Source organism: Molossus molossus, unplaced genomic scaffold, assembly GCF_014108415.1.
Source record: "Molossus molossus isolate mMolMol1 unplaced genomic scaffold, mMolMol1.p scaffold_m16_p_23, whole genome shotgun sequence".
Lineage (NCBI taxonomy): Eukaryota > Metazoa > Chordata > Mammalia > Chiroptera > Molossidae > Molossus > Molossus molossus.
The window spans coordinates 25472810-25484413 of NW_023425359.1; the positions used below are offsets into that span (position 1 = coordinate 25472810).

At 67.6% G+C, this 11604-nt stretch overlaps 2 protein-coding genes and 2 long non-coding RNA genes across 6 annotated transcripts in view; 2 read left to right on the top strand and 2 right to left on the bottom strand.

The window, feature by feature from the left end:
- Positions 1–4014, top strand: part of IPO9 (importin 9) — a 27215-nt gene extending 23201 nt beyond the window's left edge. Inside the window, exons 17-24 of the mRNA XM_036277370.1 lie at positions 662–790; positions 1192–1467; positions 1603–1769; positions 2107–2240; positions 2744–2866; positions 3223–3327; positions 3486–3562; positions 3884–4014. Of these exons, the coding sequence (XP_036133263.1) occupies positions 662–790; positions 1192–1467; positions 1603–1769; positions 2107–2240; positions 2744–2866; positions 3223–3327; positions 3486–3562; positions 3884–3997 (1125 nt within the window). The 3' untranslated portion in view covers positions 3998–4014. The remainder of the gene's footprint in view (positions 1–661; positions 791–1191; positions 1468–1602; positions 1770–2106; positions 2241–2743; positions 2867–3222; positions 3328–3485; positions 3563–3883) is intronic.
- The window catches only part of LOC118640507, a 6963-nt gene extending 1210 nt beyond the window's left edge, over positions 1–5753 (bottom strand). Inside the window, exons 1-3 of one of the 2 annotated variants that reach the window (XR_004961399.1) lie at positions 5658–5753; positions 4435–4486; positions 3890–4141 (exon numbers count right to left, since the gene is read on the bottom strand). This is a non-coding gene — a long non-coding RNA (uncharacterized LOC118640507). Of the gene's footprint in view, positions 1–3889; positions 4487–5657 lie in introns of both variants that reach the window. The other variant, XR_004961398.1, reaches the window with a different exon arrangement.
- An 836-nt stretch (positions 5754–6589) lies between these two features.
- On the bottom strand, positions 6590–10799 carry LOC118640508. Of its 2 annotated transcripts, XR_004961400.1 has the most exons (4): positions 10572–10799; positions 10048–10145; positions 9744–9813; positions 6590–6782 (listed from the first exon to the last, which is right to left on the bottom strand). It is a non-coding gene; the product is annotated as an uncharacterized LOC118640508 (long non-coding RNA). The 2 variants fall into 2 exon arrangements; XR_004961401.1 differs by lacking the exon at positions 10048–10145.
- SHISA4 (shisa family member 4) lies at positions 8137–10692 on the top strand. The gene is made up of 5 exons (XM_036277371.1): positions 8137–8271; positions 8540–8711; positions 9189–9319; positions 9818–9973; positions 10185–10692. Exons 1-5 carry the CDS (start codon positions 8229–8231, stop codon positions 10229–10231), a joined length of 549 nt encoding a protein of 182 aa, XP_036133264.1. The 5' UTR covers positions 8137–8228; the 3' UTR covers positions 10232–10692.
- Positions 10800–11604: the final 805 nt, after the last annotated feature.

Here is an 11604-nt window from a genome sequence, read left to right on the forward strand (position 1 = left end):
GGGGGTGTGATGAGGGTGTGAGGGGTGTGATGCGAGTGTGGGGGTGTATGAGGGTGTGGGGGGTGTGATGCGGGTGTGGGGGTGTGTGATGCGGGTGTGGGGGTGTGTGATGAGGGTGTGAGGGGTGTGATGCGGGTGTGGGGGTGTATGAGGGTGTGGGGGGTGTGATGCGGGTGTGGGGGTGTGAGTAGGTGTGAGGGGGTGTGATGCGGGGGTGGGGGTGTGAGTAGGTGTAAGGGGGTGTGATGTGGGTGTGGGGGTGTGAGTAGGTGTGAGCTCATGTTCTGCCACCTGAACATCCCACCCAACTGGCAGGAAACCAGTGACTGTCGAGGTTCAGGGTGAATTTACTGGCTGCTTTGCCCACGGGGATGGGTGGTTCTTGAGGCTCCCGGGAATGGCTCTTACTCCAGAGGCACCTCGTTTTCAACACCCTTGCCTGCGTCCCCTGCTGCCCAGTCCACTGCCATACGCCTCCCAGACCCCGGCCAGTCAAGTATGAGCTGCCTCAGGAGGCTGGGAGCACAGCTCCCTCGTTGTCCCTCTTCTTCCACTAACGAGCTTTCTCCGGGCTGCAGTGATGTGTCCACACAGTAAGGACCTTGGCTGTGGGGCCGCCTTCCCCGTCCCAGGGCCACTCCGACCTCCTTCTCTCCTCCAGACAGCCATCGACATCCTGACCACAGTGGTGCGGAGCTCAAAGCCCCCCCTGTCCCAGCTGCTCATCTGCCAGGCGTTCCCTGCCGTGGCGCAGTGCACCCTGCACACGGACGACAACGCCACCATGCAGGTATCGGCCACGGTGCCCGCGGAGGGCAGCTCCTCACTTGGGAGACACCCTTAGTTGGGGTGTCACCCTGTTGAAGAGGTTCACACATTCAGACTTGGGCCATGAGAAAGTCTCTTCTGGGTATTCCTTCTGTGAACAAAGTGAGAAAGAGAGTCTTTGGAACCTCTAGGCGCCTGCGGCCCCGGTCGCAGCCTGTCTCGGGCGTGCTCCTCCAGCGGTGGGGGCGCTCGGCTCCTGTGGGCAACACTCAGGGTGCTGGGCCCTTGCGGGCCGAGAGTGCATTTTGGAAACAGCGAGGAGGTGAGGGGCTGGTGTGTCTGTGTGACGAGCCCCCACCGGCCTGCAGACTGGGGCCTCCGGGGGCCTGTTCCCGCTGCTGACCGCCTCCGCCCTCCCCCCAGAACGGCGGCGAGTGCCTGCGGGCCTACGTGTCGGTGGCACTGGAGCAGGTGGCCCAGTGGCACGACGAGCAGGGCCGCAGCGGGCTGTGGTACGTGGTGCAGGCGGTGAGCCAGCTGCTGGACCCCCGCACCTCCGAGTTCACCGCGGCCTTCGTGGGCCGCCTCGTCTCCACCCTCATCGCCACGGCCGGGCGCGAGCTGGGGGAGAACCTGGACCAGATCCTCCGCGCCATCCTCAGCAAGATGCAGCAGGCGGAGACGCTGAGCGTGATGCAGGTGCGGGGCGGGGTGCAGGCAGCACGCTGGCCCTGCAGGCCGTCGGGTGCGATCCTGGTGCCGGCCCAGGAGACGCCCACGAGGAAGGCTCGTGCCTTTGTTTCTTGATGGCCGGCCCCCTCTCGCCGCCCCTAGTCCCTGATCATGGTGTTCGCCCACCTGGTGCACACCCAGCTGGAGCCGCTGCTGGAGTTCCTGTGCAGCCTCCCCGGGCCCACCGGCAAGCCTGCCCTGGAGTTTGTGATGGCCGAGTGGACGAGCCGACAGCACCTGTTCTACGGCCAGTACGAGGGCAAAGTCAGGTGGGCCTCTCCTCTCGCTGCTGCTCCAGGCATGCACCCTGGACGGTGGAGGACGCGTCTCACTGCCCCTGGCGCCCCTGAGGTTCCCCGAGCCAGCCTTCCCGTGTGCTGCCGGCTGGGGCTCCTCCTTGCCCAGCCCAGCCCAGCCCCTGCCCTGGCCTGCGCCTCTGTCCTGGGCTCTGTCCCGGGCTCAGCAGCTGCCCTCACTGCACCTCCGTGGACACTCAGTTCTCTCTGCTCATTGGCGGGGAACAGAACTCACCCTCGGTCTCGGGCGTGATGCGCGTCTCCCGGGAGCGGCCTCGGGTGGGCTGAGGGACCCTTCCCGCCCCTGCAGCTCGGTGGCGCTGTGCAAGCTGCTGCAGCACGGGATCAACACGGACGACAGGCGGCTGCAGGACATCCGCGTGCAGGGCGAGGAGGTCTGCAGCGTGGACGAGGGCGTGCGCACCCGTGCCAAGGCCGCCAAGAGTGGGTGACGCTGGGAGCCCCGGGGGAGGCAGGGGTGCGCCGTGATCGGTCTTGGCCAGACTGTTAGGACAGGCTTGAGAAGGAGCAGAAAGCCGCAGGTGAGCAGGTCCGCGCCTGGTGGTTATTCCTGCTGCTGGACGCCGGCGGACGTCTTGGCACCGGGCACCTGCTGAAGCGATGTGCCCAGTCCACTGCGTCTCGGTCCTCGGTCCTCGGGTCCCCGTTGGCCTGGGACCCCGGCGGCCTGCAGCAGTGGGTGGCGTGCTCGGCCCCGCGCTCACCTGCCGTCCGAGCTTCATCACTGGCCAGGACCTGCCTGCTCTAACCCCGAACGCCTCCCCCAGCTCCTGACCTCTGACAGCGCCAGGCAGAGAAATGCTGTCCCTACACCCTGTCTGGCTGTGGCCGGGGTGGAGAGCCTGTGAGGGGTGGGCTGCTGAGCATCAGGACGGGGGCGTGGCCAGGGGAGCCCGGCGAGTCTCACTCGAAGCCTCTTCCCCCAGACCCTGAGCGCTGGACAAACATTCCTTTGCTGGTCAAGATCCTGAAGCTGATCATCAACGAACTGTCCAGCGTCATGGAGGCCAACACTGCCCGCCAGGCCACCCCCGCGGAGTGGGGCCAAGGTGCTCAGCTGCTCCCAGGGCCTTGTGCCGGGCAGACCAAGTCACCCACTTTCAGACTGTCTGTCGTGTGCCCTACCTGCTAGCGTGGCTGGTGTGCAGAGAGCTGCCTCTCAGCTCTGCCCTGAAACCCAGGGAGGGTGGGAGCGGCCAGGGGCCAGCGGCACTGGCCTGCCCTGCTATGGCTTCCCCCGGGGTGTCTGTCTCCCACCAGAACACCCACTCTTCAGACTTATAGGGAGGTCCACCACCCATTTCGCCCTCTGCGGGCTGCAGGCCACAGAGATTCGGGGCCCTGTTCCGCCTGCTAAGGGGGGGCGGGGAGAATGCGTGGCTGCAGCTGCTTTTCCTGCAACCAGACGACTCCAATGACATGTGGGAGGACCAGGACGAGGAGGAGGACGAGGAGGAGGATAGCTCGGCTGGCCAGCTCTTGTCTGACATTCTCGCCACAAGTAAATACGGTGAGCAGTCTGGGGGAGGACAGCGTAGCCACACCTCTTCTGTGCCCGCAGACAGTGAGGGCCAGTGGGCCCGCTGGGGTGTCCCCAGGCCCCTCCAGCCTCCCGCAGCTGTGGGCCTGAGCGGCCCCGCTGAGCACTCCCTCCCTGTTGGCCGACAGAGGAGGACTACTACGAGGACGACGAGGACGACGACCCTGACGCCCTGAAGGACCCTCTCTATCAGATCGATCTGCAGGTGAGGCGTCCGGAGACTGCACGTGATCCTGGCCCGTCCTGCAGCCTCGGGCAGAGCTCCTGTCTGCTGAGTGTCTTGGGCTCTGGGCGGGGATTTGCTCATGTTTTACACCAGTGACGTGGCCCAGCTTCTTGAGGCCACAGTGAAGGTGCTGGGGGGCTGTGAGAGGGGTCCCAGGGGGCTTGTCTCCTCGTGGATTGAATCTCCAGGTTGAACCTGAGCCAGATCCAGGAATGTGGGGAGCCACCCCTTGGGGTGCTGGCCTGTGTGGAAGCCCGTGTGCCCTGGGGAGCTCAGCGTGCCTCCCCAACCCCCCCGCAGGCATACCTCACGGACTTCCTCTGCCAGTTCGCGCAGCAGCCCTGCTACGCCGTGTTCTCGGGCCACCTCAGCGACAGCGAGCGGAGGGTGCTGCAGGCCATTGGGATCCAGTGAGGCCGGCCTGGAGGGCGCCTTCTTCTCGGCCGAGAGCAGCCTCCTGGCCGCGGCCTCGCCTGCAGTGTCCCCGGTGACAGTGGAGGCCCAGCTGCTCGGTGCCGTCACCTAGTGATGCTGGAACGAGGACGTCCTCACCGTCCCCTGAAGATGACCGCCTCTAGAACCTTTCTCCCCAGTGCGCCCCCACCCAGTCCCACAGTCCTCGGCGGGCCCGCCCGGGACGGCCCCCAGGATGACGTGTGTGTGCGCGGGCCTTGCCCACCTCGAGCCGGGAAGCCGTGCCCCTCATCCTGCCGCCGTGCCCCCACGGCTCCTGCTGTGTCCGGTGGGAACCCCGAGAGCCGCACTTCTGCCCTCGCCTGGCTCTCGGGCCGGAGGCCCCCCCGCTCGTCCCTCCCGTGTGCATGGAGCCCCTCCACCGTCCCGTGTCCCACCTGCGCACGGGGAGCCAGGCGATGGCCATCTGTCTGTCCTGTTTGTTTTTTTCTAAAAATAGGAAAAACTGTTTTCTAAAAGCTGCCCTTCCACACTGCCTGGTGCTTGGCCTCCTGCAGGGAGGGCGGAGTGGTCGCCGCAGCCCCGGGCTCGAGCGTGTGCTTTTCTAGGAGAGTAAAGTGACCTTTACAGATGCATTCGGTCTGCACACCTCTGCCTCTTCCCTGAGCCGGAGGCCGGTGGGCCTGTGCAGACCCTGGGGCCCCCGCCGACCGGCTCCAGGTGGCAGGCCCAGGGTCCAGCCAGGTCGCTCTGAGGCCCCTGGATGGGGACCTGGTCTGTCCTGGCTCAGAAGCGAGCAGGAGCTGACGAGGGGAGGAGGGGCGAGCCCAGGGCCCGTCCCGCGTGCCCACAGCTGGCGCCCGTCTGACAGCTGTGAGGGCCCCTGGCGGCCTCCCCGACGCAGCGGGTGTGAAGGGATTTAGTCTCCAGGAAGGGCCCGTGGGGTGTTGACAGGATGGCTTCGTGCTGCGAGGTGTCCCTGGTGTCCAGCCCTTCACATTGGGAGGGACATCTGTCTGCTGCCCGTCAGGTTCCAAGGCCGTTCTGCCTTCTGGGCCTGGGGGCACTGGTGTTGGGAGTGATGGCAGCCTGGCCACCGTCCGCGTCAGTGCTGAAGGTCACTCCGGGTCAGGCGACCCTGATGACCAAGGACAGTCTCGGGCAGCTGCTCTCCTGCTCGGGAAAGCGTCCTGATGACAGCGGGGACACCAGCTGTGAGATCCCTTGTCCTTGGGTCCAGAGAGTCTTCATGTCCGCGTCACTTCACTCGCAGGTGCCCAGCGGTTGCTGGTCCACTGCTGGCAGAGTAGGGAGACCACCAGGGTCGGGCAGGAGGGAGGAAAGGTGGGCCTGAGGCCCGAGGTGCTGCCGCAGCTGAACGGCTGCTCTTGTCTTTGGGCCAAACAGACCCACTTCCACCTGGAAAGGGCGAGGCTGGCTGGTGAGCAGGAGGTGACCTTCAGGATGAGAGGGGGATGGGAAGGGGCCCCTGGATCGCCGAGGGCCTGCGGGTTGGACCCTGGGGCTCAGCAGCTGGGACCCCAGGGCCCTCCCAGGATTCACTGAGCTCGGGGGACCGAACGGAAGGAAGCGGAGGAACACTAGACAGGAGAGGAGGTCAGAGTCCAAGAAACGAAACCAGTTGTCGCAAGTCGCTGACCTGCGAGTGACGCTGGTCGCGGAGAGTGAGCCGGCAGATGATCCCCAAGAACGCTGCTCGAGAGCCAGGTGCCCACGGGAGACCCTTGGTGACAGCACCGCCCTGAGGGCCTTGATGGCTCACCCTTCCCAAAGGGAATCTGAGGCTGTTGACAAGAGATACTTAGATGAGGGGCGGTGCTGGTCATGTTTCTAGATAACGGGACACCTTTGGGAGGGATGGCGGTTCAGGACCCAAACGAGGGTCTAGCTCAGAGGTGCCGGTGGGTGTGCATCCAGGAGAAGCCGGGGCCATGGGGGGCACTGCCTGGGGAGCCGCTGTGCCGGGGGTGAGTGACGTCTGGATGCCGCGTGTGCGCAGGTCTGCGGGGCGGCCCCCGCCCGTCCTGGTAGGCTAGGCCCCTTCCGTTCCGTGCTGATCAGCCGGGCCACAGCCCTCTGTCCCCTCCGCTGCTCAGTCCAGGCTCCCTGACCACGAGCCATCACGGGAAAATCAAGGAGCTGATGAGTCCTGCTCAGAGAAGACTCGGAACATGGGGCGCTGCTTTGGAAAATCACAGGGTCGTTCTAGGACAGACCGCACTTCTCACAAAGCTGGTTCTGGGTACTGTGCCTGTTGCCACCTGGGGCCCAGGGAGGTGCTGGTCCAGGAGGGGACCTGAAAGTGCCCGGTGTGGGCAGTGCCACGAGCAGCAGCACAGTAGAGCATGTGCACGCGCGGTCAGCGGGCCCGGGGACAGCGGAGCGTGTGCACGCGGGGACAGCGGGGCCCGGGGACAGCGGAGCGTGTGCACGCGGGGACAGCGGAGCGTGTGCACGCGGGGACAGCGGAGCGTGTGCACGCGCGGTCAGCAGGGCCCGGGGACAGCGGAGCGTGTGCACGCGGGGACAGCGGGGCCCGGGGACAGCGGAGCGCGTGCACGCGCGGTCAGCGTTCAGCAGGGAACGGCCGTTCCTCCTGTCACGGGCGTGGCCATGGTGGGCAAGTCCCCACTTCCACGGGTGCGGCCCGGATCTGAACCTGCTGGTCGACTCTGGTAGCAAAGCCGCCGGAGCCTTGCCGGTGAAGCTGTGAAACAGGAGCTGTCGGCTCTGCCATTAGCCTTCGAGGACCCTGTGTCCGGTTCTGGTGTTTGGGTCGGGAGGGGAGGGACCTGAGGGACCTCTGCATTCATGACTGTCCCACACGAGGGTGCGCCCCTGCCCTTTCAGGCCGCCAGCACCTCCCGGCCAGAGTCCCCCTGCCCACACGGATGCCAGCGCCCAGAGGGCCAGGGCGGGCTCCGCCTCCCCGCGGGTGGTCCCGCTGGGCCTCCGCCTCCCCGCGCGTGGTCCCGCTGGGCCTCCGCCTCCCCGCGCGTGGTCCCGCTGGGCCTCCGCCTCCCCGCGCGTGGTCCCGCTGGGCCTCCGCCTCCCCGCGCGTGGTCCCGCTGGGCCTCCGCCTCCCCGCGCGTGGTCCCGCTGGGCCTCCGCCTCCCCGCGCGGGGTCCCGCTGGGCCTCCGCCTCCCCGCGGGTGGTCCCGCTGGGCCTCCCGCCTCCCCGCGGGTGGTCCCGCTGGCCTCCGCCTCCCCGGCGCGTGGTCCCAGCTGGGCCTCCGCCTCCCCCGCGGGTGTTCCCGCTGGGCCCTCCGCCTCCCAGCGCGTGCCCGCTGGCATCTCCCCTTCCCCCGTGTGGTCCGCTGGGCCTCGCCTCCCCGCGCGATGGTCCGCGTGGGCCTCCGCCTCCCCGCGCGTGGTCCCGCTGGGCCTCCGCCTCCCCGCGGTGGTCCCGCTGGGCCTCCGCCTCCCCGCGCGTGGTCCCGCTGGGCCTCCGCCTCCCCGCGGGTGGTCCCGCTGGGCCTCGGGCCGCGCTGCCCGCACTGCAGAGCACCAGACGACTCATCCACGCCCTCTGCTGCCTGCCGCCTCCTGGGCACGGGACATGTCGTGAACCCACTGGTGTCTGAAGCGGGTTCATGACCTGTCCCCTTGCCTGAGCCTGTGGAACTGTGGGTCCCAAATGAGGCCCAAGCCCACGTGCTCCATAGGAGGCCGCCTGTGGTTTTCCCGTCGGGCCTGTGGCCCTGGTCAGGGTGCCTGGATCTGTGGGGCTGATGGACGCCCCCCAACCCTGCACTTGAGCCCTGCGCCCCAGCCAGGCGGCATGTCTGCAGGGCTGCTCTGAGGAGGGGTGTCCACCCAGATGCCGTCCTGACCAGTGAGGCCCAGGCCCGAGCCCGCCAGCACTGTCCACACGGGGGCACCTCCAGGAGCCAGTGCCTGTGGCCACTGGGGACAAAGCTGCTCTGAGCTGCCGTCAGTGGGGCCTGTGTTCTGGGAGTGGGGGCGGGGTGCCTCCCAGCCTCTCCTCCCTCCCCTTCCGGCCTCCTGGCTTCAGGATCCAGGCCCCGGGTCTATGGCACGACAGGCGCAGCTGCGGGGGATGGGTGCCCACAGCTCATGGAGAGCCACCACGAAGGGAGGGGACAGGGACTGGGGGAGCAGTGGGCCGGTCCTGGGCGTGGCCACCACAGCCCTGCCTGGCATCAGGCAGCCCTCGCAGCTCCGGTGCCTACAGCACCCCGTTCTCACCATGGCATTCCCGCCCATCCTCCTGATGCTGGGGGTCCCCCTGGGTAAGGGGCAGGGAGCTAGGAGTGGGGTCCCCAAGACCCTGGGGGTGCTGGGAGCCTGCAGGGAGTGGGAGGGAAAGGGTGGACGGCCCTGGGAAGCTGACCTTGGGGCCCGGCTGAGACCCACAGGGTGGGGACAGGAGCAGCTCTCATGGAGCGGGGTTCAGTGGGCTGGGGACCGCCATGGGGCTTCCTGGGGGGCCCAGTGGGGACCATGGGGTGGGGCTAAGGGCGGCCAGACAGCCTGACAGCCTCACGCCCCCGCCCACAGCACTGGCTGGCACGAGCTGTCTGGGGTACGTGGACGAGCAGGACTCCTGGCACCCGGGGTTCAGCTGCCAGCCCTTCACCTTCTGCTGCGGGACTTGCCACCATCGGTTCTGCTGCAGGGACCAGAGCCTGCTCATCCCCGAGTTTCAGCAGAAACGCTGCCTGGGGCTCAGGTGGGCTGGCCTCCACCGCCCTGCACCCTCCCAGGAGCCTGCCTGGGCGGCCCCTCCTCCCACCTCCCACCTGCCCACCCTAAGCCCAGCCGGACACCCGTGGGGACAGTCCCTGTCGCTGGGGCTGGGCCCTCGGTCCTGTCAGGCCCTGTGGAGGGAGGCCCAGGGTCCACACCCAGACCGCAGGCAGTGCCGCGGAGGGAGCTGTAGCCCGAAGGCGGGGACGGGTTTAACCCGGGGCCCCCTGCTCACCAGCTGGGTGTCTGGGTCTTTGCTCCCTGATAAAATGGAGGGGACCCAGGGTGTGGTACCCGGGCTTCTCTCTGAAGAGGCCACTGGCGGGGAGGAGCGGCTCTGGGAGGTTCTAAGGGGCCTGCGTATTGGGGGACACTGTCCCTGCGCCTCAGCCTGCCTTCCTGGACTGCCCGCCCCACCCCACCTGTGAGTGCCGCAGGTGAGAGGACCGTTTGTCTCAAGTCCCAAGGTTACGGCAGGCATTGCCTCAGCTGTGATGCTCTTTGTGGCCCTGATGGCCACTGCCGTCTGCTGCTTCTGCACCTGCTGCTACCTGTCCCGCCGGCGCCAGCAGCTGCAGGTCCCCTTTGCAGGTACAGGTGGGGCGGGGCCAGGCCCAGGGCGGCAGAGGGTTGTGTGTGTGAACTGTACACACGCCTGCCTGCACGTAACCCAGGGAGACGGCCAGGGGTGCCCGGGACACCGCCGTGGACACGGCCGAGCACACGTGACTGTCCACCCTTCAGCAGGGTGTGTGCGGGAAGTGCTGCACACACCTGCTAAGTTGGGGGGGGGTCTCGAGGGGGGGTCCCTGTGCGTGGTGGGCCTGGGGGTCGCGAGGGAAGGAGGGCGGGGCAGCCTGCTGGGTGATGACATGCCAGCCCTGTCCTGGCCCAGCAGGACCCGCCCCAGGCTCATGAGGTCTCTGAAGCCTGACCTGCTGGGCCATGCGCCCAGCTCCCTGCTCTGCTCTGACGCAAGGTCTGGGAGCCAGCGAGGAGTGGCCAGTGGGCTCACCTGGTTTCCTGGGCAGGAGGCAACGTGCCCCATGGGGGTGGAGCTCTCAATGCTGGTCCTCGTCCCCCACCTAGGCCAGGAGATTCCAATGACAGGACACATAGTGTACCCGTACCCCCAGGACCCCAAGGCTGGCCCTGCACCCCTGCCACCTGGCTTCATGTGCCCACCTAGTGGTCCTCCCCAGCATCCTCTCTACCCCCCTGGGATCCCCAACTACAGCCCTGCAGGTAAGTGAACAACCTGTAGCCCCTTCTCCTGCCGACCCCCACCCCTGCCGCAGGACCTCCGGGTCCTGTCTCACCTGAGTCCCTCTGACTCCCTCAGCCTCCAGCTGAGACCCCCAGGCTGGCTCTTCCCCGAATCCTGCACGCCTGGGGGTGGGGGTCACTTCACGTGCTCCTGTGCCCAGAACCCTCATCCTGTCTCTTTGGCTTTCAGCCCCTCCCCCGTATAACCCACCGCAGCCCGCCTACCCGGGAGCCTGAGGAACCGGTGTCTGCTGACCCTCCGAAGGTGCCCTCTCCTGTTTCTGCATCTCGCCTGGGGGGCAGGGGACCTCCACCCAACAGGCCCCCCGAGCCACACCTTGGGCCAGCAGGGAAGGGGACAGGAGCTGGGCTGAACTGGGCCATGAATGAGAGGGGGGCTCCGAATTTCCACTGGGGGCACAGCGTGGGTCACGGCCCCTGGTGTCTCACAACCTCTGCTCCCGGGACCCTCCCGCCTGCCCCTGTGGGTTGGGTGGGGCTTCAGCAGCAGTGCACCTGGCCCGGGCTCTGGGCGGCTGGATTAAAACTGTAACTCACAAGGGTAGCATGGCCTCACCTTCCCTAACGCTGTCTCCCGCTGGGCCCTGCCGGGCCAGCTCCAGTCCCCGGGTGGGGGCAGGGACAGGGCTGGGCACAGCACCACCCACCCCACCCTCAGGCAGAACCACAGGGCTGAGGGTCCCCAGGGCTCTGCTTATCTGCAGGGCGGGCTGTCATGAGGGTGAAACTGCTCCTCCCTTATCAGAGGGCCCAGGACCAGGAGCCAGGTGGCTGCCCCGGGCCCTCAGGGGACACACCCTGGGAGCCCGTCTGGCTAGAAGCTCCCTGCCTCAGGCCACTGGGCTCCTGCTGGGTTCTGCACATGGCTATTGTGCCAGCCACGCCCCCAGGGCCTCTGCCACCCACACTGTCGGGGTGGGGTGTTCTCGCCCCCGGGGGAGCAGGCGACCCCAAGGCCAAGTGAGGCAGAGGATGGGAGCAGCAGGGCCCTCAGGGAGTGGTCTCCCAGGGTGTCCGTGGGACCCGAGGGGAGGTCTGGGCGGCAGAGACGGAGGACACTTCACGCCAAAGCCGGTGGACAGCGTCCTTGGGCCCCGGGGTGCTCTGGCCTGGTGGGGACAGAGCTCGGCTGCAGACGCGGGAGGGACGGGAGCCATGCGTGGAGAGCATCCTCGTGGGCAGGAGACCGGGGTTTGGTTTGCTCCCTGTGAACCCCATTTTCCTCCCCTGCAAAGGCGGGCGCGAACCAAGACAGACCCTTTCAGGCTCCTGCACCCCGGTGTCCCCGGGAGGGTGACGTCATGGCCGGGCGCCTCCGTTCTTGCCGGCCAGCAGGTGGCGCTGCGCCCCGCTTCCGTGGGGGCCGGGAGGGTGGGGTCACGGCGGGCGGTGCCCGGGCGCGGAGGAGACTCGGCGGTGGGCGGCTGTTCCCCTAGTCGGGCCAAGTCCCGTCCGCAGTTTGCAGGCAAGGGCCCCCCAAGGTGGCCGGCTCCGCCGCGCCCACCTGAGCAAGGGGACGGGGCGCGGGGCTCTCGGTTCTGGGCGCTGTGATCCCGGACCTCCGCCTGCCCTCTCTGGGCCCAACTGGA

Excerpts from the sequence above, each read along its gene's own strand:
- SHISA4 (XM_036277371.1), top strand. The coding sequence starts at position 8,229 with ATGGCATTCCCGCCCATCCTCCTGATGCTGGGGGTCCCCCTGG. Across the intron at positions 8,272-8,539 it reads GATGCTGGGGGTCCCCCTGG|CACTGGCTGGCACGAGCTGT; the intron begins GTAAGGGGCAGG and ends CCCCGCCCACAG. Across the intron at positions 8,712-9,188 it reads AAACGCTGCCTGGGGCTCAG|TCCCAAGGTTACGGCAGGCA; the intron begins GTGGGCTGGCCT and ends GTTTGTCTCAAG.